Source organism: Miscanthus floridulus, chromosome 4 (genome assembly GCF_019320115.1).
Source record: "Miscanthus floridulus cultivar M001 chromosome 4, ASM1932011v1, whole genome shotgun sequence".
Lineage (NCBI taxonomy): Eukaryota > Viridiplantae > Streptophyta > Magnoliopsida > Poales > Poaceae > Miscanthus > Miscanthus floridulus.
In genome coordinates, this window is record NC_089583.1 from 103,445,568 (window position 1) to 103,470,863 (window position 25,296).

Below are 25,296 nucleotides of genomic sequence, written 5' to 3' on the forward strand. Positions count from 1 at the left end.
GAAGAGTACGATATAAGTTGAAGAATAGAATTATAGTTTAGTGATCTATAGAATCTATTTCTATCTTCCACCCTATGAATTTGAGATATGCTTATTTGTGAGCTTAAAAATGTTATGGAATGTCAAATTCGAAGCCAAATAGCCTAATCCATTATGTAGATTTCAATTCCTCCAAAATGAAGAGATCCAAACAGCCCCTAAGTTAAATTATTCTAACTTTGATCTAGTTTATAGAAATACTCTCTAACATTTACTATATCAAAAACAAATTAGTTTTATTAAATTATCCACTGAAAATTAGTTTTATTAATTTCTTCAAGAAATATGTTTTGATACTACGTTTATTTGAACTTGAAGTTCATAATTTTTTGAAAAAACTGTGTCAAAACTAGAAAAGTTTGGCTAAGATAAAGTTAAACTAAACAATTAAGAATGGAGAGCGGAGAACACAAGAACGTTTGCTATTGCTACGAGTATTTATTGTTTCACGAGAAATCTACAAAATTATTATACACTAGCCTTTAGGCAAATGAAAATCATACCTAGACTTTCGGTAGAGGGGCATCTATTTCAATATAGGGCGCATTGAATATCAGCCTGTTCGGTTGGCTGGTTCGTTTCGTTGCTGGTTCGTGGAGAAGTACTGCTGGCTGGTTTGTGTGAGAGAAAAATACTGTTCCGGCTAAAATTTTACGATCGTTTACGACAAGCCACAGCCAAACGAACAGGCTAAGGACGGCGCCAGTCAAATGAAAGATTAAAAATCCAAACATGTACTCTATTAACTCTTTGCATCATGGGGTGGGACTTTGGACCTAGTGTGGTGCATCCAGCTAGCCAATCACACGGTGCGAAACAGAAATTGAATCAGATGGAGGCAGTCGTTAAAAAAGAGGCCGAGGGAAGAGAAACGCTGCAGTGTTTCCGTGGTTACGAACGAATGTTCCTCAAGCGCACAAAACTGAACTGAACCAGCAGAAAAACACTGCTTTACACAGAAAAACCACAAACACGCCGTTCCGCTACAAGCACGCAGGCTCAGCAGTCAAGCATGACCATGCTTGCAAAAAACAGGGGTGTTTGAGTTTAGTACCATCAATAGAAAACAAATTTGCACGGCTGCAGATTTATCTAGGGAGGTCATTGTCCAGACTGCGGCGTCTGCCATTGGTAATACAGGATGCAATATATAAACACAGGAAAATACTCGCAAATTGCACAGACAGCAATATCACTGCACAGTGCTGGTGGCCAGCTAACTGTCAGCAGTGCAGCAAACAATCCAAGTTTCTTCGCTACTTTGTACAATATGAAGATCAAGAGACGTTTGTCTTCATCAGAGGAAAATTGGATTAGCTGCCTCGGCACCCACTCCATCTCTGTGCTTGAACATTTTCAGCTGCACACAGAGCCTTCCACTTCTTCGGAGGCAATCAGTGTCCCTTGGGATTTGAATTTCATCCCCACCTTCCCGACTTCGCTTCATTGATTCTGGTGTGCTTGAGTCTAGAGATGAAGAAGATGTGGTCATTGTCAAATGAGACTGGGAGATCTGCCAGGGATCCATGGCCTCTTGTTCCTTGAGCGCCTCACCCCCATTTAGTAGAGGAACGGTGCCACCAAACACCATGCCACACTTGCTAGCCTGATAAGGTACTGGGGTGCCTGGGTACCGATGAGGACTTAAAGGATCTTGAAAGAGTGAAGGTTTCCCTCTTTTCCTTGGGTTCTTTGACTTGACTGGGCCAGTGTGGCCATGAGCTACTCGATCTTTCCTTCGGCTGCTCTGTGGTGGGGAGTAGCTCTTGATCATCGTGCCCACCCTCTCTAGGAAGCTTGAAACCTCTGAAGGAAGCAAGTTTCCCTCAAGATATCGACCAATTACTGGGAGATCATTTTTCAAATCTTCAACCTACAAGTCACAAGCATAAGCACACCAAGGGCCAAACTATAGGCAAAAGGTATGGAGTATGGATAATTAGCTTTCTATTAAGGGCTTACCATTGTAGAAAAATTATGAGAGGTATTCAGACTGCATCCTGCATCATTCTGTCCAGCACTAGACTCATGTAGTGGAAGGGAGTTGATATTGGTTTCCGCAGGAGGGGTGAAACGGCAGCCAACCAATTGATGAAACTCCTCAATCTCACGAGCATACTCAGCTCTCCAGTCTTTCCACTTACTCCAAGTTCTTCTTGCCCACATTGGCACGCCATGGAGGCGTCCTTGTTCCCTTCCAAACTGCCTAGCAAACCTGTCAGGCACATACACCTCCTTTATGTTAAAGCTGATTAGCCAAGTCCGAGAGTAACAGATGTTATCTGCTGCAATGCAATATTCCGGAACAATTGCTGGATTTATGTCCTTGTAAGGGTTCCAATTGACCTGAAAACATAATTGGGATAGTATATATATGATATAACAATTGAAAAATTGGCACACATTTATAAGTAGGTAATTTTGGACTTGCCTCAGAAAATTGAAGTTGTTCAAAAACTTTTCTCCACTCCATGACTTTTTTCCTCTGTCCACGCGTTGCTCCTCCAAAGTTCCACCGACAAGCCCGGGGCAGCAAAGTGCTCTGGTTCTTCTGTTGTGGTTGAGTAATAGGAAGGTACTCATAAATCCAGGCCTTGTGGGAATAAGGGAAAGCCCTGATTAGTTAAGCAGATAATACAATACCATAGATAATAACCTGAACTTATTCAGATAAAGAGCACACCATGAGCAAAGTTGCACTGCCGAGAAACTGAGTTGTGGCATTAGGTGTCACTGCAACAGATAATCCCCTGTACAAATGAGCAAGGGCTGCAGCCCCCCAAGCATACTCACGGATCTTCCTAAAGTCTCCCAACAGTGGTAGATATCTTGGGGATACAAATCCCCTCATGGTGTCAGGAAACAAGGTGGAACCAACCAGGTATAGAAGGTAAGCTCGGGTGCTATATGCAATGTCATTGATGGTCGGATTTTCCGGCAGTTGATGAAAATTCCTATACAACCAAGTCAACCTAATTAAGCCACACAATTGCTCTCCATTTCCAGGGCTCTCTCCTAAATAATGCAAGCACATCCGCTTCACAGCTTCATCACCAATTGGCTCTGCGGTCACCACATGACCAGTCACTGGAATGCCGAGAATGTAGGAAACATCGCGAAGTGATGGTGCCATCTCAAATCCCATGAAATGTGCAGTATTTGTTTCATTGTTCCATCTTTCACAAAATGATGTAAGCAAAGTTCGATCAATGGTAAACCCGGTGGTAAGTGCCAGATGTCCAAGACCACTAGCATTAACAAGCTGTTGCTGCTCATCAGTCAGAACCCATTCTTTTAGCTTTCGAGTCTGCTGGCTTGGAAGCAGAACACCATACCGCTACAAAATTTTCATTATCTCAGTATGTATTTTGTTTAAGATGCCCAAGTAATAAAAGGAACAAGGAATGCGAAAGCTACATACTGTCCAAATTTGTGAGCTACCAACTGGCCTTCGGTCATTTGCCTTTTGTTGCAGTGTTATCAAACCCTGAGGTGCAAGGTCCATTTTGTCCTGAGAAACAAGACTGCAGCTGTAAGATCTAAGATGGCAGCATCAACAGTTTACACATGAAAAAATGAACAATGGATAAAAAGATGCATGCTGTCATGGTGTGTATTCATTGTTTTTTCTTTTCTTCAATCCCCTCATTCTTTTATTTTTACTCTTTTCCAAAATCTAAGAATCTAATAGTTGTGGTCTTAAAAAACCTAAACCAGATAGTTTAGTGGTTTCGCCCTTAGGAGATCAATGATTTAGTATGAACTGAACATTGTAACTCCCTTATACATGTACAACAAAAAAAATGTTATATACATGTAACAACTTCTAACAGAATCGCTATTACTCTAAATCACTTATTGTATTCAGGACATGTTTAACCATCTTTTTTTTTAAAAAAAAAACTATTCGTCTTGAAAGAAACTCCACCTTCTGATTGTCACCAATGAAACAGTCCAAGTGCACACGGACACATAACGCTATTACTCTAATCACTTATTGTATTCAGGACATGTTTAACCATCTTTTTTAAAAAAAAACTACTCGTCTTGAAAGAAACTCCACCTTCTGATTGTCACCAGTGAACTAGTCCAAGTGCACACGGACACATATCAGCTCCAAGCCTCCAACACACCCAATGCTACGGATCTACCACATACCAACCAGAGCTACATAAAATCAGGCAGATATAACTGCCCAGTAAACGCACACAGTGCTTCATGCAGTACATGCACCCTAATTTTGCACAGCATTTCGCAGCATCTTCCAAACGGGACTAGCCCTGCATTCCTACCAAGGCCAGATATCGCCACACGAAATACAAGCGTCTCGAAAACCAGGGTTCCTTAGGGGAGTGAAATCCGTGCACCAATCAATCCATCAACCAAGAATCACCAACCGAGGAGCGAAAGGTTAGCCCGGATCTGGGCTTGAGGTCCAGATCGAATCCACCAATGATACGGGGCAAGGACAATGACGACGAGGGGGCAGCGGCGGCAGAGACTGCTCACTCACCGGCGAGGTGTCCGAGGGCGCGCCGCGCGCCTCGCCGCCTCCGCCTTCGCCTCCGGTGGCGCTGGTCGTCTCCAATCCCACTTCCCCGGTGGGACTTGGAGATGGATGCAACCGTGGGAGTCAGAAGAGCGATGAGAGGAGCTCTTCCACTGGCTGCCACGGGGGCCCAGAAACTTAGCTGCGGGTGGGACCCATATTTCAGTGAGAAGCCGCTCGAGTGAAGGTGAAGGACCGGGTCCAGTCCAACCCGGAGGGGGAGGCACCGTGTCGTCTCTGGTTCGCGTCGCACGAGGCCGAGTTAGACTGTCCGACCTTAAAAAGAGACATTCGATGATTTGGGTACCACTGGGTGAAAAAGTCACGGACCAAAAACTTCTCTTTTCCAACAAGCGACGCAAATGAGAAGCCATGCGACGCCCGCCTCGCCGCGCTCCTCCGCCCGCTCGTACGAGCTCTGGCAGAAGGGGCACGCCGTCCAGAACTCCGATGGGTCGGGGGCGGGAGCGCCCACGGCCGCGCCCACGACGGCATACCAGGAGAAGGAAGGGGTACCAGTGGCGGGATTTGGCGGATGGCGGGGCCCGGCAGGACGGATCGGAGAGGATGGCATAGGCGTCGTTGACGAGGCGGAGCGCCATCTCGGCGCCTGGGTGCGGATTGCGTTGCCCGAGGAGGAGCGCGAGGCGGCGGAAGGTGCGGGAGACGGCGGCGTGGTCGGGGCTGGCCCCGGGCGGCAGCTGGAGGATGGCGAGCGGGTCCGAGTGGCCCGAGGGGCCCATGGACTGGGAGGAGCGGGTCCACCTCCACCGCCCGCTTTGCGAAGCGCTTGCAGCCGACGAGGTCGCGCGCCGCGAGGAGCTTCTCGGCGATCTCCAGCCAGCGCTCCACCTGCGCCCAGACGTCGCCGAGGCCTCCGCCTCTGCCCCCACCGCCACTCCCGCTCCCGCCGGCGGAGAAGTCCATGGTGGTTTGGGGGAGGAAATGGTAGGTGTGGGGAACAGAGGAGCGCGGTGCCCCTGGGCGCGGACGAGCTCCGGCAGCGTGGAGACGCAGAAGGACGGAGAGAAGACGCTTATTTGTGTCCCGTGTCGGCTCCCACTCAAAATGCGTCGCTCGTTTGCCAACTCCGTTGGAGAAGTGTTTTACGCGGATAAACACTGTAGACAACCCATTCTGGGTTTGGGTGACACCATGCGTGATCTGTTGGAGTTAGTCTTAGAGCATCTCCGGCAGCAGTTGCCAGTACCTCCACTATTCTCATAAAATTGTTATATTTTTATTGCTCCAGCAGTTTTCGAATACTTCTCTTTTTCTTTGGCCACTAATATATATACTACTCTATATAGCTCTTGGAATCCGCGTTACGAGAGCGCTCTGATTATTGTTTTGCTCCTGTTGACGAATCGTGTGCAGCCACGTGGGCTCGTGCGTGTGTGATCATCGATTCGCTCTCTCTTCGTTAAATTGGGGTGCCTGGAATCCGCGTTACCGTAGCGATCCTGGGTACTGTTCATGTGCTGGTCCTCTAGTCGCTACCCTCCACGTCGTTGCTAGGTTTGGTCTGGCCCAGTCCCAGCATTTCTAGGTGTTGCGCCTAGGAGCCATCGTCGCCCACCCTCGGAGGCGCGCTTCTCCACGCGTCGTGCCGTGACTGAAAGCTCTAGTTTGGTTTTGGTGAATTGATGAACCCCTAAGTGCTAATCTAGTTTATCAAGTAATTATGAGATAGGTAGCACACTCCAAGTGGTGAAGCAAATAAAGATCATAGCATGATGATGATGATGGCATGGTGAGGATCAAGTGTTTCGACTTGAAAGAAGAAAGAGAAAAACAAAAAGCTCAAAGCAAAGGTTTATTTTGTAGGAGCTATTTTGTTTTGGTGATCAAGACACTTAGAGGGTGTGATCACATTTAGGTTTGATAGCCGTACTATTAAGAGAGGTGAACCTCGTATCGGAATGCGGTTATCAAAGTACCACTAGATGCTCTAACTCATTGCATATGTATTTAGGATCTAGTGTAGTGCTAACACCCTTAAAAATATTTGTGAAAATACGCTAACACATGTGCACAAGGTGATACACTTGGTGGTTGGCACATTTGATCAAGGGTAATGAAGTTTGGGTGCAAGGGTAAGAAGCTCCATCGGTGGAGTGTCCGCTCGTAGAGTGCGGACAGTCCGACGGTGCCACCGACGCCCTAGATAGAAAAGACGGAGGTCACTGTGAGTGACCGGACGCTGGACTCGGTTAGACCGGAGCGTTCGATCAGTGGCAGCAGAGGACGTGTGTTTCGGTCTCATGACCGGACGCTGAGTCGCTCAGCGACCGGACGCTGGCAGGGTGCGTCCGGTCAGTGCTGACGTACGCTGACGTAGGGCGTACAGAGGAGACATTGTGTGACTGGATGCTGGCTGTGTCCGGTCAAGCATGACCGAACGCGTCTGGTCAGGAAAATCACGTTTGGAACCTTACTGGAAACGACCGGACGCTAAGGTCCAGCGTCCGGTCACTTTTTAACTGATGCGTCCGGTCAATAGATGACCGTTGAAATCTGACGAACAGTATTTGAAGCAGGGGACACGTGGCATGAATCACGTGGCCGGACGCTGAGGGCCAGCGTCCGGTCGATCGGGCCAGAGCGTCCGGTCACCCCGCGTTATGCCCAGTGAAGGGGTACAACGGCTCTATTTTGTGAGGGCTTCTATTTAAGCCACATGGCCAGCTGTAGCTCACAATCTTTGGCTATTTTTATTGACATGGCAACCTTGTGAGCTAAGCCAAAGCCCTCCCACTCATCTCTATCATTGATTCATCATCTTTGTAAGATTGGGAGAGAATCCAAGTGCATTGCTTGAGTGATTGCATTTAGAGGCACTTGGTGTTCGTGTTTCGCTACAGATTTCGCTTGTTACTCTTGGTGGTTGCCGCCACCTAGATGGCTTGGAGCAGCAAGGATCGTCGAGCGGAGGTGGTGATTGTCTCCGGCTCCGATCGTGGTGATTGTGAGGGGTTTTTGACCTTTCCCGGTGGAGCACCAAAAAGTACTCTAGTGGATTGCTCATGGCTTGTGTGATCCTCATCTTGTGTTGGTTGTGCGGCACCCTATTGAGGGTTTGGCGTGTGAAGCCAATTAGCGCGTGAACCTCCAAGTGAGTGAATCACCACAACGAGAACTAGCTTACCGGCAAGTAAGTGAACCTCGGTAAAAATTATTGTGTTCATCTTTGATTCCGAGGTGATTGGTCTTCATTGTTATTTATCCTTGTGATTGATTGGTACCTTCATCTATACGGTGGTATAACTTTCTTGATCACTCTCTCTACTTTACCGCAAACTAGTTGACAGGCTCTTTAGTGTAGCTAGTTGTGAGAGCTAGCTTGCTTGGTTGGTGTTGCTCTTTAGTTAGCCTTTGAGAGCACACTAACATAGGGTAATTTCATAGCTCTTGTGTGAATCGACACTATCTAAACTAGAATTATGGTAGGTGGCTTACATTTTGAGTATGCTAGCGCAACATTTGCTTCACCTCATAATTGTCTAACCTTTTGTTAAGTGTTGTTGTAGAAATTTTATTAGGCTATTCACCCCCCCCCCTCTAGCCATTAGGACCTTTCAAGTGGTATCAGAGCAGAGGTCACCGTGATTTGAGGCTTAACAACATTCGGTGTAAAAATGGCTCAAATTAACAACACAAAGAAACCACCCCAATTTGATGGCATAAATTATCTCTATTGGAAGGCTAAGATGACAACATATATCAAGTCAATCAATAGTAAGATTTGGAAGGTGGTAGAAACAAAAATTGAGATTGAAGATGAAGAGACTCCCACCGTCGCCGAAGAATTGCTACTCTAAAACAATGACATTACTCTTAGTACCATCCATGATGCTTTGGATAAAAGAACATTTGAGCAAATCAAAAACATTGAGAGAGCTCATGAGATATGGAAGAAATTGGAAGAATCATTTGAGGGCACCAAGGCAATCAAGGGTGCAAAGGCATACATTCTCAAGGATAAATTTGCTAGTTTCAAGATGAAGGAAGATAAAAGTGTGCCGGACATGTTTCATCGGATGAAAGTGATTGTAAATGATCTCAAGACACTTGGTGAGAAGATAGAGGACAAGGAGTTCTCAAATAAGTTCTTGAGATGCTTACCATCAAGATTTGGTACATTGGTCACTATTCTAGTGAGGTTCGGTTTGGATATAATAACACCAAATCAAATCTTGGGAGATATTATGACCGATGATGCTTATAGAGATGATGATGAGAAGGAAGAAAAGAGAGAAAAGAAAGAAGAGAAGAAAGATGAGAAAAAGAAGAGCATGGCATTCAAAGCCACATCATCAAAGGGCAAAGCTAAGCAAGAGACATCAAGTGAAGAAGATGAATCTTAAGATGATGATGATGATGATGAGAAGATGGCTCTCTTTGTCAAAAGATTTGGCAAGTTCATAGTGAAGAAGGGCTATCGTGCTAGAAGAAAGAAGTTTTCATCCAAAAACAAAGAAGAGTCAAGAAGGTGCTTCAAGTGTGGAAGCAAAGATCATCTTGTTGCTCAATGTCCATACAATAGTGACAATAATGATGACAACAAGAAGAACAAGAAGAAGGATAAGAAAAAAAAGAAAGAGAAGAAGGACAAGATGGCCTTCAAGAAGAAGAAGGATTGTTCATATGTAGTCACTTGGGATAATGATGCTTCCTCAAGTGATGATGATGATGATAGTGATGATCACAAAACCACCAAGAAGAAGGTTCTTGCAAGCATTGCCATCAATGAGAAGCCTTCTCTCTTCGAATCTTCATCATGCTTTATAGCTAAGGGCACTAAGGTACAATCTTGTGATGATGAAAGTGATGAAGAACATATTGATGATAATGAACATAAAAAGGAAAATGATAGTGATAGTGATGATGATGAACCTACTAAGGATAAATTATTAACATGCTAGAGGATGCTAAAGAACACTTTGACATTAAGAGAAGGGAATGCAAGAGCTTGAATAAGGAGGTAAAAGCCCTTAGGCAAGCCCTTGATGAGCTCAAAGCAACTCATGAGAAGCTAGAGGAAGCTCATAAAAAGCTTGGCAAGGCTCACAAAAAGCTTAAAAAAGCTTATTCTACTTTGCTTAATGAACAAGATAAAAAGAACCATGTTGAAACTTGTGATGTGGGTGTAACTTGTGATTTAATTGATACATCACTATCTATGCCTATCATTGTTGCTACTACTAACCCTTCTTATAGCACTTCCACTTCTACCTCATCTAGTAGTGATGGTCTCACTTGTGATGCATCACTAATGGTTGAAAATGAGAACCTCAAGAAAGAGGTCACTAAGCTCAGTCATACCTTAGCTAAGGCTTATGGTAGTGAGGACCGCTTGCTTATGTGCTTGGGTAGCCAAAGAGCTTCTCTCTACAAAGAGGGATTGGGCTATACCCCTAAGAAAGGCAAGGCGGCCTTTGCTCCTCATAAGATTAGTTTTATGAAGAACAATAGTCGGTTTTGCACTAATTGCAAGCAAGTTGGTCACAAAGAGCAAGAATGCAAAAACAAGAGCAAAAATGCTAATGTATCCTCCATTAAGCTTGATTCATGCTATATGCTTACTAAAGGTACAAATGGTGTAAAGGCTAAGTTTATTGATAAACCATGGATGGGCTTAAAGAAGAAAGCCATTTAGGTACCAAAGAGCCTAGTGACTAACCTTCAAGGACCCAAGCAAGTTTGGATACCTAAAAAAATTGATCTTCTTTTGTAGGCCAATTATAAAATCGGAGGAAGACATTAGGTTCTTGATAGTGGGTGCACTCAACACATGACCGATGATGTAAGAATGTTCAACTCAATCAACACCAATGGCAATGATGGTTATGATAATATCACATTTGGTGATAATGGCAAAGACAAGGTCAAAGAACTTGATAAGATTGTAATATCCAATGACATGAGCATATCCAATGTGTTGCTAGTAGAGAGCTTAAACTTTAATTTGCTATCCGTGGCACAATTGTGTGATTTTGGATTCAAATGCATATTTGGAGTAGATGGTATAGAGATCATAAGTATAGATGGCTCTAACTTGATCTTCAAAGGCTTTAGATATGAGAATCTTTACTTGGTTGATTTCAATGCTAGTGAAGCTAAGTTATCTACATGCTTGTTCACTAAATCTAGCATGGGTTGGTTATGGCATAGAAGGCTTGGTCATATTGGAATGAAACAATTGAATAGATTGGTTAAGCATGACTTAGTTAAAGGCTTGAAAGATGTTATGTTTGAAAAGAATAAGCTTTGTAGCTCTTGTCAAGCCGGCAAACAAGTTGGAAACACCCATCCTAAGAAAAGCATGATGAGCACTAGTAAAGCAGTTGAGTTATTGCACATGGATTTGTTTGGGCCAACACAATACACTAGTATCGGTGTAAACAAATATGGATTTGTGACAGTGGATTACTACACTAGATACACATGGGTATTCTTTCTAGTGGATAAAAGTGATATATTTGCAATATTTAAATTATTTGTCAAAGGCATTCACAATAAGTTTGAAACAATCATCAAGAGAGTTAGAAGTGACAATAGTAGTGAGTTCAAGAATACTAGAATTGATGAGTTATGTGATGAATTTGGAATTAGACATTAATTCTCGGTCAAGTACACTCCACAATTAAATGGCCTTGTTGAGAGAAAGAATAGAACACTCATTGATATGGCAATATCTATGCTTAGTGAGTACAATGTGAGTCAATCTTTTTGGGCCGAAGCTATCAACACAGCTTGCTATTGTAGCAACCGCCTCTATTGTCACCGATTGAAAGAGAAGACACCATATAAGCTCTTGAATGGTAGAAAGCCCAACATTGCATATTTTTGGGTCTTTGGTTGCAAATGTTATATCTTGAAGAAAGGCACAAGATTAGGCAAGTTTGACAAGAAATATGATGAAGGATTTCTACTTGGTTACTTCACTATAAGCAAAGCATATATAGTTTGAAATTTGGATAGTGGTACTCTTGAGGAGGTTCATGATGTTGAATTTGATGAAACTAAGGGTTCACAAGTAGAGAATGAGAACTTAGAAGATGTTAGAGGTATTCAACTTTCAAATGCCATGAAGAACATGGATATTGGTGAATTGAGGCCTAGGCAAGTGAATGATGATGAAGATGATCAAGTGCAAGTGCTCTTCAACTCAAATGTGCAAGATAATACAAATCAAGTTAGTGCAAGTGGATCTCATGATAATAAACAAGATCAAGTGGCTAGTACATCATCTTAACCCAATGATCTAGCAAGTGCAAGCAATCAAGTTCCATTGCTCCAACCAACAAGTATTACAAGAGATCATCCTTTGGATACAATAATTGGAGATATTTCAAAAGGTGTACAAACAAGATCAAGATTGGCATAATTTTGTGAACACTTCTCATTCGTGTCATCCATTAAACCAAAGAAGATAGATAAAGCTTTGAAGAATGTTGATTGGGTAAATGCTATGCATGAAGAATTGAATAACTTTACAAAAAATCAAGTATGGGAATTAGTAGAAAGACCAAAGGGACACAATATAATTGGAACCAAATGGATCTTTAAAAACAAGCAAGATCAAGATGTGATAGTTGTAAGGAACAAAGCAAGATTAGTAGCATAAGGCTATACACAAGTTGAAAGTCTTGACTTTAGAGAAACATATGCCCCGGTTGCTAGATTAGAAGCAATAAGAATCTTGCTAGCCTATGCTTGTGCCCACAACATCAAGCTCTATCAAATGGATGTTAAGAGTGCATTTCTTAATGGCTACATCAATGAAGAAGTATATATTGAGCAACCTCCCGGTTTTGAAGATGATAAGAAGCCCAACCATATGTATAAGTTGAAGAAGGCATTGTATGGCTTGAAGCAAGCACCTAGAGCATGGTATAAAAGATTGAAGAATTTCCTACTCTCTAAAGGGTTCACAATGGGCAAGGTTGACATCACTCTTTTCATCAAGAAGATTGGAAAAGATCTATTTGTATTGCAAATCTATGTTGATGATATCATATTTGGATCAACCAATCAAGATTTTTGTGATGAGTTTGGAAAGATAATAGCTAATGAGTTTGAAATATCCATGATCGGAGAGTTGAGTTACTTCCTTGGTCTTCAAATTAAGCAATTGAAGAATGGTACTTTTGTAAGTCAAGGCAAGTATATCAAGGACATGATCAAGAAGTTTGGCATGATTGATAGCAAAGTCATTAGCACACCCATGGAAACCAATGGCAACTTGGATAGTGATGTAAGTGAAAATATGGTGGATTAAAAGTTGTATCGGTCCATAATTGGAAGCCTACTCTATGTGATCGCATCAAGGCCAGATGTCATATTTAGTGTGTGCATGTGTGCAGGATTTCAAGCCTCACCAAGAGAAAGTCATTTGAAAGCTATAAAGAGAATATTGAGGTACTTAAAGCATACACCAAATGTTAGTTTGTAGTATCCTAAAGGAGTAAAGTTTGAGCTAGTTGGTTATTCCGACTCGAACTATGCGGGATGCAAGGTTGAAAGGAAGAGCACCTCGGACACATGTTAATTGTTGGGAAGATCACTCGTTTTATGGTCATCAAAGAAGTAAAATAGTGTTGCATTATCAACCGCTGAAGCCAAATACATATCCGCCGGTAGTTATTGTGCACAAATACTTTAGATGAAGGCCACTTTGAGTGACTTTGGAATCAAGTTCAAGAAAGTGCCATTGCTATGTGACAATGAGAGTGCAATCAAGCTAACCAACAATCCGGTTCAACATGCAAGAACAAAGCACATTGATGTCTGCCACCATTTTATAAGAGATCACCAACAAAAAGAGGACATTTGCATTGAGAGTGTAGGCACCGAAGATTAACTTGCCGACATATTCACTAAGCCATTGGATGAGAAAAGGTTTTACAAGCTAAGGAATGAGTTGAACATATTGGATTTCTCAAATATGTGTTGATGCACCCCCATTTACATGACATGCCTCTCCTTTGAGCGATCTAAGGTAAAAGTTGATTGGCATGGCATACATCATTGCTAACGACATGTTTAGTGTATCTAGTTATATTTTCAATTTTATTAGGACCTTTCTAGTGGTTCTATTTTATTAGGCTCATTCATGAAAATCAAATGATTTTGATGTTTATATGATATCACTATTGCTTCTATGCTTGACTTGATCTAGTGATAGCATATGACATGTTTATGGGCTTGTAAACCTAGTGTTTAATCTAGAAAATGAGCTCTAAGTGTTTAACTCAACATGGTACAAGATAACCCTTATTTGGAGGCGTGAAGAAGCTTGTCCTTGGATCAAACCGAGTTAAAAATCTTTGGCAAATAATCTAGATTGGACCAAATTTGGGAAAATGATCCTCACCCCATTAACTGACATTGATAATCTCGGCCCTATAAGTAATACTATCTATATTTAGAACCTTTGTGGTCATTAATGACAAAGGGGGAAAGAAACAAAGATAGTAGCAAAGATAGTGAAAAAAGAAAAGAAACATAAAGATATCTTGATATATGACATAGGAGGAGAGATATGACAAAGGAAAGGGATCAACTAAATTTTTTTAGCACACAAGTAGGGGGAGCAAGCTCATGAACTTGTATGGTGCATTTGAATGTGCATTTCATATGTTTACTTGTATGGCACAAGTATTAAATTTAAACATCCATGCTTGTGTGATGTATGTTAGTTGTAAGATTGAATGATGAAATAAAATCACTAGATAACTTTTATTTCCAAGCAAGTCTTTACAAGTGGTATCTTTCTAAAGTATGTTTCCAAGTGGTATTGAGCTAATCATGGTGCTAAGGATGATATATTGGTGCACTCTGATTGGTATCACGCTTCAAAGGTCCATCTTTTATACCTTAGCATCATGTGGTAGATATTGACTCATATATTTCCTATCTAAGCATATGTGCAAGCTACAATCCAAACTCTTAGCACATATATAGGGGGAGCAATTGCTACCATTTGGGGTTCATAAAACTTGTCCATATCCTTTTACACATGGTCAATATGCTTAGGCAAGCAACACGGATTTAATTGAATTTTAATTCATATCTTTGTATAAGTGTTGTCATCAATTACCAAAAAAAGGGAGATTGAAAGCTCTAGTTTAGTTTTGGTGAATTGATGAAACCCTAAGTGCTAACCTAGTTTATCAAGTAATCATGAGATAGGTAGCACACTCCAAGTGGTGAAGCAAATGAAGATCATAGCATGATGATGATGATGGCATGGTAATGATCAAGTGCTTCGACTTGGAAAGAAGAAAGAGAAAAACAAAAAGCTTAAGGCAAAGATATATTTTGTAGGAGCTATTTTATTTTGGTGATCAAGACACTTAGAGGGTGTGATCACATTTAGGTTTGATAGTCGTACTATTAAGAGGGGTGAAACTCATATCGGAATATGGTTATCAAAGTGCCACTAGATGCTCTAACTCATTGCATATGCATTTAGGATCTAGTGGAGTGCTAACACCCTTGAAAATGTCTGTGAAAATACGCTAACCCATATGCACAAGGTGATACACTTGGTGGTTGGCACATTTGATCAAGGGTGGTGAAGTTTGGGTGCAAGGGTAAGAAGCTCCACCGGTGGAGTGTCCGTCCATAGAGTATGGACAGTCCGACGGTGCCACCGGTGCCCTAGATAGAAAAGATGGAGGTCACTGTGAGTGATCGGACGCTGGACTTGGTTGGACCGGAGTGTCCGGTCAGTGGCAGCAGAGGACGTGCGTTTCGGTCTCATGACCGGATGCTGAGTCGCTCAGCGACCGGACGCTGGCAGGATGCGTCCGGTCAGTGCTGACGTACACTAACATAGGGCGTACAGAGGAGACATTGTGTGACCAAACGTTGGCTGTGTTCGGTCAAGCATGACCGAACACGTCCGGTTGGGAAAAATCGCGTTTGGAACCTTACTGAAAATGACCGGACGCTAAGGTCCAGCATCCGTTCACTTTCTAACTGACACGTCCAGTCAATAGATGACCGTTGAAATCTGACGAATAGTATTTGAAGCAGGGGACACATGGCGTGAATCACGTGACCGGACGCTGAGGGCCAGCGTCTGGTCGATCGGGCCAGAGCGTCCGATCACCCCGCGTTGTGCCTAGTGAAGGGGTACAACAGCTCTATTTCATAAGGGCTTCTATTTAAGCCCCATGGCCGGCTATAGCTCATAATCTTTGGCCATTTTCATTGACATAGCAACCTTGTGAGCTAAGCCAAAGCCCTCCCACTTATCTCCATCATTGATTCATCATCTTTGTGAGATTGGGAGAGAATCCAAGTGCATTGCTTGAGTGATTGCATTTAGAGGCACTTGGTGTTCGTGTTTCGCTGTGGATTTCGCTTGTTACTCTTAGTGGTTGCCGCCACCTAGATGGCTTGGAGCAGCAAGGATCATCGAGCAAAGGTGGTGATTGTCTCCGGCTCCGATCGTGGTGATTGTGAGGGGTTCTTGACCTTCCCCGGTGGAGCGCCAAAAGGTACTCTAGTGGATTGCTCATGGCTTGTGTGATCCTCATCTTGTATTGATTGTGCGGCACCCTATTGAGGGTTTGGCGTGTGAAGCCAATTAGCACGTGAACCTCCAAGTGAGTGAATCGCCACAATGAGGACTAGCTTACCGGCAAGCAAGTGAACCTTGGTAAAAATCATTGTGTTCATCTTTGATTCCGAGGTGATTGGTCTTCATTGTTATTCATCCTTGTGATTGATTGGTACCTTCATCTACACAGTGATATAACTTTCTTGATCGCTCTTTCTACTTTACCGCAAACTAGTTGACAAGCTCTTTAGTGCAGCTAGTTGTGAGAGCTAGCTTGCTTGGTTGGTGTGGCTCTTTAGTTAGCCTTTGAGAGCACACTAACATAGAGTAGTTTCATAGCTCTTGTGTGAATCGACACTATCTAAACTAGAATTGTAGTAGGTGGCTTGCATTTTGAGTAGGCTAGCGCAACACTTGCTTCGCCTCATAGTTGTCTAATCTTTTGTTAAGTGTTGTTATAGAAATTTTATTAGGCTATTCACCCCCCTCTAGCCATTAGGACCTTTCAGCGACCTCGGCGCTCGCGCTGGCCCCTGCCTCGCATCCGTCGCCTGTGCCTTATGCCTCTGTCTCCCTTCCTCCCTGCCTTTCCTCTCCGGATGGCTGCTTCGATAGGCCCGACTACTCCTGCCGTGGCTGCACCATTGCCGTCGAGGTTGCTGCATCTACACAGATCTGTGCCTCCCTCGTGGCCATCGATTCATCCCCGTCTTGCTTCCTCTTCTCGATTCGTCTACACTTGCTATATTTTGGATCTCATGTGTTGTGCACGGCTTCCGTCATTTTCCACTCCCAGTCCTCGCTGTCGCACGGCACGTGCTGGCCGCATGCACAAGGATGAGGCAGGGGCAGGGCTCCGCCGGTGGGGCGCTAGCAGAGGTGCCAAACACACCGCCGAAAATGCAAGCCGTCTGGGAGTCAAAGTCTGGTGATGGGTGGCCGGCTTGCAGTCGTTGAAGAGCTAGGCAACGATTCAAGTATGACCATTCTTAGTTTTTTATGTAGCCTGTGCAATAGAACACCTTGGATTTGCTATAGATTGCCTGCTAATGGATTTGAAGCTGCGAATCTTTCTGCTCTCCTCTCTCTGAAAATTTAGTTACTTTGTGATTTGTTTATTCTAACTTCAGTGATAGGGCAAACAATGATATAAAACCAGTTGTGTCCGATTTATTTATTATGTTTCCAGGTCTGTTCTTATTGTACGTCTGAGAAACTTTCTTCATGGTGTTTTTACTAAATCCATGCTGTGTTCCAAGATGTAATACTAATATACTGTGTATATGTCTTTGCTGATGTCAGGCTACCTTTTCATATTTTTACCTGGCTAACAATTATGTGATACCTATGTCCCAAAGGTCCACAAATATTCATATTCTGTTTCATGTATGCAGTTACTGTTTGTTTTGATACCTCTATTTTGCAGGTTATGGATTTAATTTTCAGTGCAAAAGAGTTATTCCCTGTGACTATAAGGAAAGGCTAATTGGTTATGTTAAAATAGAGGTTACTAACTTACATTTCTGGTTCCCGCCATAACATAAAAAACTCATTACAAGTTAAAAACGTGTACTTATATTATTTTGCAAAACTAATTTATTTTTCATCTTCCTTATGGGCTATGGCATTGTTTCTACATGATCTATTTCAAACTCTCCTATGCCAACATACCTCATTTATTTGTCAGACATGTGATGTTCAAATTAGAAATAACAAAATAGAAATGCCCTCCTTTCTTTGCATGTGATTTGCCTTATTTGAGTTGTGTGCAGAATTAATTCTGTCTTTATTAATTGATATTCCTTTATTATATTGACATTAATCTCACAATCTTTTTTTGTTTTTGCTTCCAGACATAATCAGGAACGACCAAAACATTCAAAGGGCGTCCCACGTATTTTGTTTTCCCCCTTTTATTTAGGCATTGTCCCTTGACTAATCTTCATCTATGGTTTGCTGTTGTAACACCCCAAATTTTGCACTTTTAGAAATAGAGTAAAAATGATTTATTTTGTAGTTTTGTGCTCATAAAAACATAGGTAAAAGAAATTTTTCTTTAAATTAAAATCCAACATAAGGGTAACAACATGTTTGTGCATACATGCCGTTGCATTGATACTTTTGTGATGAGTGGTTAGGAAAATAAATTCAAATCTCAATCTTTAAAATATTGCTTTCAAGTAGTGGTTTAAAAAGAATTTGAAAATTTGCAAAAACAAAAGTTAGATAAGATGCCTTGTTTTTAAAATCTAAAGGCTTGAAAAAGGTTTTGAGACACGTTAGGACGATGCCTCTCTTTTCGGGAATCTTTCTGACCTTTTTCGGGATTAAATTCATGTTTCTTGGAGCTTTGTCTTTTTCCTTGATCAATGCAAAAGTCTTTTTCGGGAGCTAAACCACTTTGGTTGTGTTCCTTATTCTTCCATCTATCCCTAGGAATTTTTCTAGTATTTTTCGGAGCTCAGAGATATTTTTCGGAGCCTAAATAGTAATTCCCGATTTTCTGTAATTATTTTAATTCCGAAAATCAATATTTACTAAAATATCTCGGATTTCCAAAATATCTAAACCCTACGTATATATATATATGCCGGCGTAGCCCTCGACGCGAGGATTCTAGAAGTACAGTCCGTTTTTCGAGCCGCCACTCGTAGCCCCGCAGATCGGACGCCGAAGTTCTCCACAGCTAGGTTTTCGGCGAACCTTCGTCGAGCTTTTCCGGCCAACTCCGGTGTCCCCTGCGAATTCCGAGACCATCACGAGGTTCGTATCAATCTCCTCTACACCGTTCCATGTTTCGTTTCGCGAATCCGTCACCGTTTGACCCGTTCCCATCCTTTCTTTTCCTTCTCCGGCGAGCATCACCATTGCCGGCCACTCCCTTCCTTCTCTGCTGTATCATGACCGCTGCTGCTGCATGCCAGCCGACCGGCCAAGCCCTCTGCCTGGCCGAGGCCGCCTCCTCCCTCGCTCCATAGCTTAGCTGGCCGCCGCCGCTGCTCTCTGGCCGCCGTTGCTGCTTGCTGTGCCGTGGCCCCAGCTCGGCGCCCTGGCCGCTGGCCGACCGCTCATCCTCCCTAGCCGGCCGCCCTGCACCTAGCCCCCTCCCACAGTCGGCCGAGTTTGGCCCTAGCCCCCATGGTCTCCCCTTACCTCCCTTTGCTTCTCTGTTGGCCGCACATGAACAGTACCGCGATTTCTACTGTAACGATCTGATCCAGAGATAGAAGAAGGGCATATTCGCGATTAAAAATTTTCTTAAATCGCAGATAGGTCCCTGATTCATTTAACTTCCGTCCTTTTCATCTATTATTCCTTCATATCAAATCCGAATTCGATTCTTTCTGTTTCATCTCTCCAATATATATTCCTATCATTGTTTAATCCCACCAATACTAATGATTTTATTTATTTCAGCGCTTTTCAAGTGAAATACCTGAAATGCCCCTCCTCGCGATAAATCTTCCAGAGTCTATATCTTTTCCGTCTGATCTCCGTTTTCAGTGGTTTTTGCGCTCACGCGATCGTAGTAACAAGACCTACGCGTGAGTAACCTTTTCATAAGTTGTTTATCATGTTTGGTGTACTGCTTTTATTTATTTGTATATCTTTGCTTGTATGTCGAAGCGCTCTACGCAGTAGCACTAATGGTTTTCATGCCACATGATTTATGTTTTTAAGTTATAGATGTTTAAATGACTAAAAGTATATATATAATCTTTTATAATTATAAAATATGATGTATGCCAACATTAATGCCTTTTTAATTATGACTTGCTTAGATCAATTATGAGACATAATATAATTGTTCTATTAGTTGCTCTCACATGTTCTATATTTCTAAAGTAAAGTTTAAATACTTTATATAATATGAGATATGTTGATTAATAAAATATGATTAATTAGTGACGTAAACATGTATGTCTTTAAATTGTAATTTGCCAAGTTTAAATGTGACATATATACTTTGAATATATATACTCTCATTTGTTATTATATTTCAATTTAATTTGCATAAATGATATCAAAATAATTATAATTAAGATATGAATAGTTTATCTTAGTTTTCTAAATCTAATAACTCAAGTATAAAATGACTTAACTCAATTTTAGATATTCCCCCTGTGATATCTTATACATGTTTTATGATTATTAAAATAGATAAAGCATATAGTTTTCTTTCCAACGTAAATCCTTCGATGGATGTTTCTATTTTACCGTAGCTTCGATTAGTGTGCCTTTCGCGTGCGTGTGATCGTAGCAATGCATAGATTAGATTTCGAATCTTTTCATTGATTGGTGTATTGTTCTAATCTAGTATGTTTGCTATGCATGCTTGTTCGGGTGCTTGTGTGGTGCTTTTCGGTCTTGTCCAGTGGTGAGTTTTGCGTTGGTGATCTATAAGAAGTTGGAGATCAAGAAGAAGAAGAAGAAAACGTTGAAGATTAAAGCTTACCGAGGGATCGGTGTTTAAGGCAAGTATAGTTTGGGTTTTCTTTCTGTGACCATGATCTTGAAGCTTGATTAATGAATATGCTATAAACACAAGAGATGACTTGTTAGCAACAACAGGAGGGTTAAATTCCCTCTCCACAAGGTCTCATTTGTAAGTGATCATCCGGGACTTACAGTACAGCTGTGAGGGCTATATGGCTCTGGCTCTAGTTGCTTGGGAGACCTTTTCTAGCAGGCTTAGAGGATACTGCGAGTTGGGTATAGGACAGCCTCTGTCCTGTTGTGCCTTGCTATGGAAGTGGCCTTTTAATGGAAGGGGGGTTCCTATATCCGATGACCCTGCGGCCCTTCCCGGTTAGACGAACTTCTGAGCAGCTTTATATGATTTCCGGTGTTTGGACCTTGCAAACCCGTACATTTGGAAATCATGACTCATAGTGAAAGTGTACACCTCTGCGCAGAGTTTAATAAACTGATATAACAGCCGTGCTCACGGTCACGAGCGGCCAAGGGATTCTTACGCCAAAGATGAGCACTTGTTAAATCATGCTTAACTGAGTTATTTTGAGCTATTTATTATTCAATTACACTTGATCATGTGGTTATGGATTACAATACCTTGTTGCTATATTTGTTGAGTTCGACATGGACTCACTCTTGCAATTTCCCCCACACCTCAGGCTGCTGGAGTCTGAAGGAGTTAGGCTTGTGATCAACCAGTCAGTTGGATCCAGGGGAGTGAAGTCTGCACCCGGAGATCAGAGTTGTCTATCCATTGATTGCTTTTTAAGGTTATCTCTTTTGCTAAGTTCGCTATATATTAAGCATTGTGAATTGATACTGCCCCTTCATTTGTAGCTATATGTGAGGTTTGATTACCAGGGCTCACATATGGTGTGCATTCGGCTTTGTCCTTAAAACCGGGTGTTACAAGTGGTATCAGAGCAATGCTGACTGTAGGACGTAAGCCTAGTAGAAACTGGTTGTTCTAAGGTTTAAAAGTTGCAACAAAAATCCTTGTTCTATAAACCTTGATATTTTCTTCCCTACTACATTTTTACCCTTGATATTCGTCCCCTCCTTGATGCTTCTTTAAAAGCTTTTTGTTCCCATCTACTCCTTGCTTTGATATGCTTTTAGAATCTTGTCTTACCACCTTCTCGCGCAATTTGAAGTTAAGCTATAGGATCTTTACCCATAATATGAAGAAGACGATAGTATCGCAAGTTTAAGTCAATGATTGAATTGTGCACCATAAGTGCTTGTTGGCTTGTCATTATGATTATGTTTTGTTTTGAATCTTTGTAACGAGTGCAATGATTTTGTGGGATTTTCCACAAATTCATTTAGTTTATAAGCATAAGACATAAGGATTAAGGAATAGATAGTTGGGTTTTGGTTTTCTCCTGTTTTCCTATCCTATCTTTCTGGAGCAACCTATCATCTTTGGTTTATATCTCTATTCTTGGGTAATTAAAAATCATGACAAAATTTTGGAGAATAGTAGACTTCAACATGTTTCTTTGACCGCAAGAATCACCCTGATATCTAATTTGGTTATGGAGTTATCAAAATCTCAAGAGGATATAGCTGTGCTGACTGAGATCTGGAGTAGTATGTGGTTTTCTGGTTATATCACAATACCTGTTCGAGAAAATGTTACAAAATTTCGATGGGATCAACTGGACTTCTGTACCTATCATATGCCTCTAGATTCACCCTCATAGCTATTTTAATTTGGGAAATATAGTCATCACAAGTTGAAGTTTCTGTGCAGTCTAAAACCTGGAACAGTTTCTGTTGTGCACTATTTTCGACCAACTTAGCTGTAGAATCTGGAGAAGTCTTCTACATGAAAGTTATAAAGGATTTAATGAGCTTTCCAACGGTGTAAAGTACGACATTATTGGATTTACAGAACAGGAATTATAGTAGTTTTACTGCACTACTGTTTTTCTACTCGCGGATAAACTGAGGTTACTTGTTCCTACTTATACACATGAGTTCCTCCTGGTTATCAAAGGTCATCCTGATAAGTTAACTCACTTAGAAGAAGATTCAAGCTATCCTTTGGTGCCCTACTTGATCTTTTCTTAAGGGGGGTAGCCAAGGCTTAAAGGAATCGCAAGATGGAGGTCTCATGCAATCTAGAGCTTCACTTGGAAGTATCGGTTATTCCTATGGTTGAGAAATCACTATCAGACACAAGGATCTTTGTTCAAGATTGTTAACAGGTTGGATCATCTACAAGGAGCTCAAATATTTTGTCAGGATTGGTCTTCGCTTCAAGCTATCATCACTTGGGAGTTCAACCTTCAACTCAAGACAAGTTGGCACTGATGGCATACGAAAATATGATGATTGGACTTCTCTACAGTTGGTTCTTTGGCAACTTAAGTGAGTTTAGTTTGGATGGAGTTCTCTTTTTGGTTGTGGGATGTCTCTACTGATAGAATCATACGGACAATCGCTCAAGAGAGATGTGTCGAGCTGGAACCCGCTTAAGTATGCAAGAGTGATTCAGAGTTCCTCGGAATGGTAAGATTCTATCACACGTTCATTAGAGGTATTATAGTGTTGAACACAAGAGTTTCTTTTATAAAGCGGTTGGCAAGGATATGGATGTGTTCTATGTAAGAAAAGCAGTGAATTATGCATCAAGTCAACTATGGAGGCTTGAGATGGACTATTTGACATATGAGATCTGGAGTTATCCATTGTGGAGCATAGTGGTATTATCTACTTGGACATGAAGAGTGATATCTACGTGAATCATAAGAATCTAAGGGACATTTTCAGTAAGTTGGTTTGAGATTGTGACATCAGTGTTGGGTTCAAGTAACCAAATGTTTTTGGTTTAGAAGTATGTGTTATCTTTAGAAGAAATAAAAGTCGTTGCCAATGCCGTTAGCAAATTGGAAGAGCTATGCTAAGAAGATTGAACGACACCATGGATTAAGTTTTGTGTTTAAGAGTCACAACTCAACCTGAGCATATATATAGTTAATAGTGTTTTGAAGTTGGAATCTATTTTGGACCAAGAGAGTAATACATGAGGATCAATTGGAATATGGATGTATGAAGTGGTCGATTTGATATCTTGGACTAAAAAAATCTAGCAAGACATGTTGAGAAGTATTGTGTTACATTTTGGAATTAGTGAGGACAAGAGTTTGTCGCTCAATGGATTCCAAAGTGGTCTTTGTGAGAAGCATATGGAGTGTCAGTGTGAAGAATAAGCTAGCACCCAGCTGCAACAGTTCATTGAGGTTGTTAAAAAGGAAAAGAGAAGAGGCCTAACAATTGGAAGAGTACCAGAGAGTTGGTTTGTGGATACTTGAGACTTAATTAGAGGGCCTATCAACATCTTGGGATCAGCGAGTATGCTATTTGGAGTAAAAGTCAAGATGAATCTTTGTCAAGACGGTGGAACTACTCGAGAAAGTGAAGAAGATCCAATGGCAGTGTGTATTCTAGTGTCTTGATCATCATCTTCCAAATCTCGAGGACGAGATTCATCTTAAGGGGGGTAGAATTGTAACACCCCAAATTTTGCACTTTTAGAAATAGAGTAAAAATGATTTATTTTGTAGTTTTGTGCTCATAAAAACATAGGTAAAAGAAATTTTTCTTTAAATTAAAATCCAACATAAGGGTAACAACATGTTTGTGCATACATGCCGTTGCATTGATACTTTTGTGATGAGTGGTTAGGAAAATAAATTCAAATCTCAATCTTTAAAATATTGCTTTCAAGTAGTGGTTTAAAAAGAATTTGAAAATTTGCAAAAACAAAAGTTAGATAAGATGCCTTGTTTTTAAAATCTAAAGGCTTGAAAAAGGTTTTGAGACACGTTAGGACGATGCCTCTCTTTCCGGGAATCTTTCTGACCTTTTTCGGGATTAAATTCATGTTTCTTGGAGCTTTGTCTTTTTCCTTGATCAATGCAAAAGTCTTTTTCGGGAGCTAAACCACTTTGGTTGTGTTCCTTATTCTTCCATCTATCCCCAGGAATTTTTCTAGTATTTTTCGGAGCTCAGAGATATTTTTCGGAGCCTAAATAGTAATTCCCGATTTTCTGTAATTATTTTAATTCCGAAAATCAATATTTACTAAAATATCTCGGATTTCTAAAATATCTAAACCCTACGTATATATATATGCCGGCGTAGCCCTCGACGCGAGGATTCTAGAAGTACAGTCCGTTTTTCGAGCCGCCACTCGTAGCCCCGCAGATCGGACGCCGAAGTTCTCCACAGCTAGGTTTCCGGCGAACCTTCGTCGAGCTTTTCCGGCCAACTCCGGTGTCCCCTGCGAATTCCGAGACCATCACGAGGTTCGTATCAATCTCCTCTACACCGTTCCATGTTTCGTTTCGCGAATCCGTCACCGTTTGACCCGTTCCCATCCTTTCTTTTCCTTCTCCGGCGAGCATCACCATTGCCGGCCACTCCCTTCCTTCTCTGCTGTATCATGACCGCTGCTGCTGCATGCCAGCCGACCGGCCAAGCCCTCTGCCTGGCCGAGGCCGCCTCCTCCCTCGCTCCACAGCTTAGCTGGCCGCCGCCGCTGCTCTCTGGCCGCCGTTGCTGCTTGCTGTGCCGTGGCCCCAGCCCGGCGCCCTGGCCGCTGGCCGACCGCTCATCCTCCCTAGCCGGCCGCCCTGCACCTAGCCCC

General features: G+C 42.0%; 1 protein-coding gene across 1 annotated transcript; it reads right to left on the bottom strand.

Annotated features, from left to right (window-relative positions):
- Window positions 1-902: 902 nt before the first annotated feature.
- Window positions 903-4,702, bottom strand: LOC136552408 (protein MAIN-LIKE 1-like). Its single transcript, XM_066543967.1, has 6 exons — window positions 4,553-4,702; window positions 3,461-3,550; window positions 2,723-3,376; window positions 2,471-2,632; window positions 2,002-2,385; window positions 903-1,912 (listed from the first exon to the last, which is right to left on the bottom strand). The coding sequence occupies exons 2-6, from the start codon at window positions 3,542-3,544 to the stop codon at window positions 1,337-1,339; spliced, it is 1,860 nt and encodes a 619-aa protein (XP_066400064.1). The 5' UTR covers window positions 3,545-3,550; window positions 4,553-4,702; the 3' UTR covers window positions 903-1,336.
- Between the last annotated feature and the right edge of the window lie 20,594 nt (window positions 4,703-25,296).

Bases quoted from the DNA above. Each gene is read 5' to 3' on its own strand.
- LOC136552408 (XM_066543967.1), bottom strand. From the start codon at position 3,544: ATGGACCTTGCACCTCAGGGTTTGATAACACTGCAACAAAAGGCAAAT. The intron at 2,633-2,722 runs GTGTGCTCTTTA...TATTCCCACAAG, and splicing joins GCAGTGCAACTTTGCTCATG to GCCTGGATTTATGAGTACCT. The intron at 1,913-2,001 runs GTAAGCCCTTAA...TGTGACTTGTAG, and splicing joins CTCATAATTTTTCTACAATG to GTTGAAGATTTGAAAAATGA.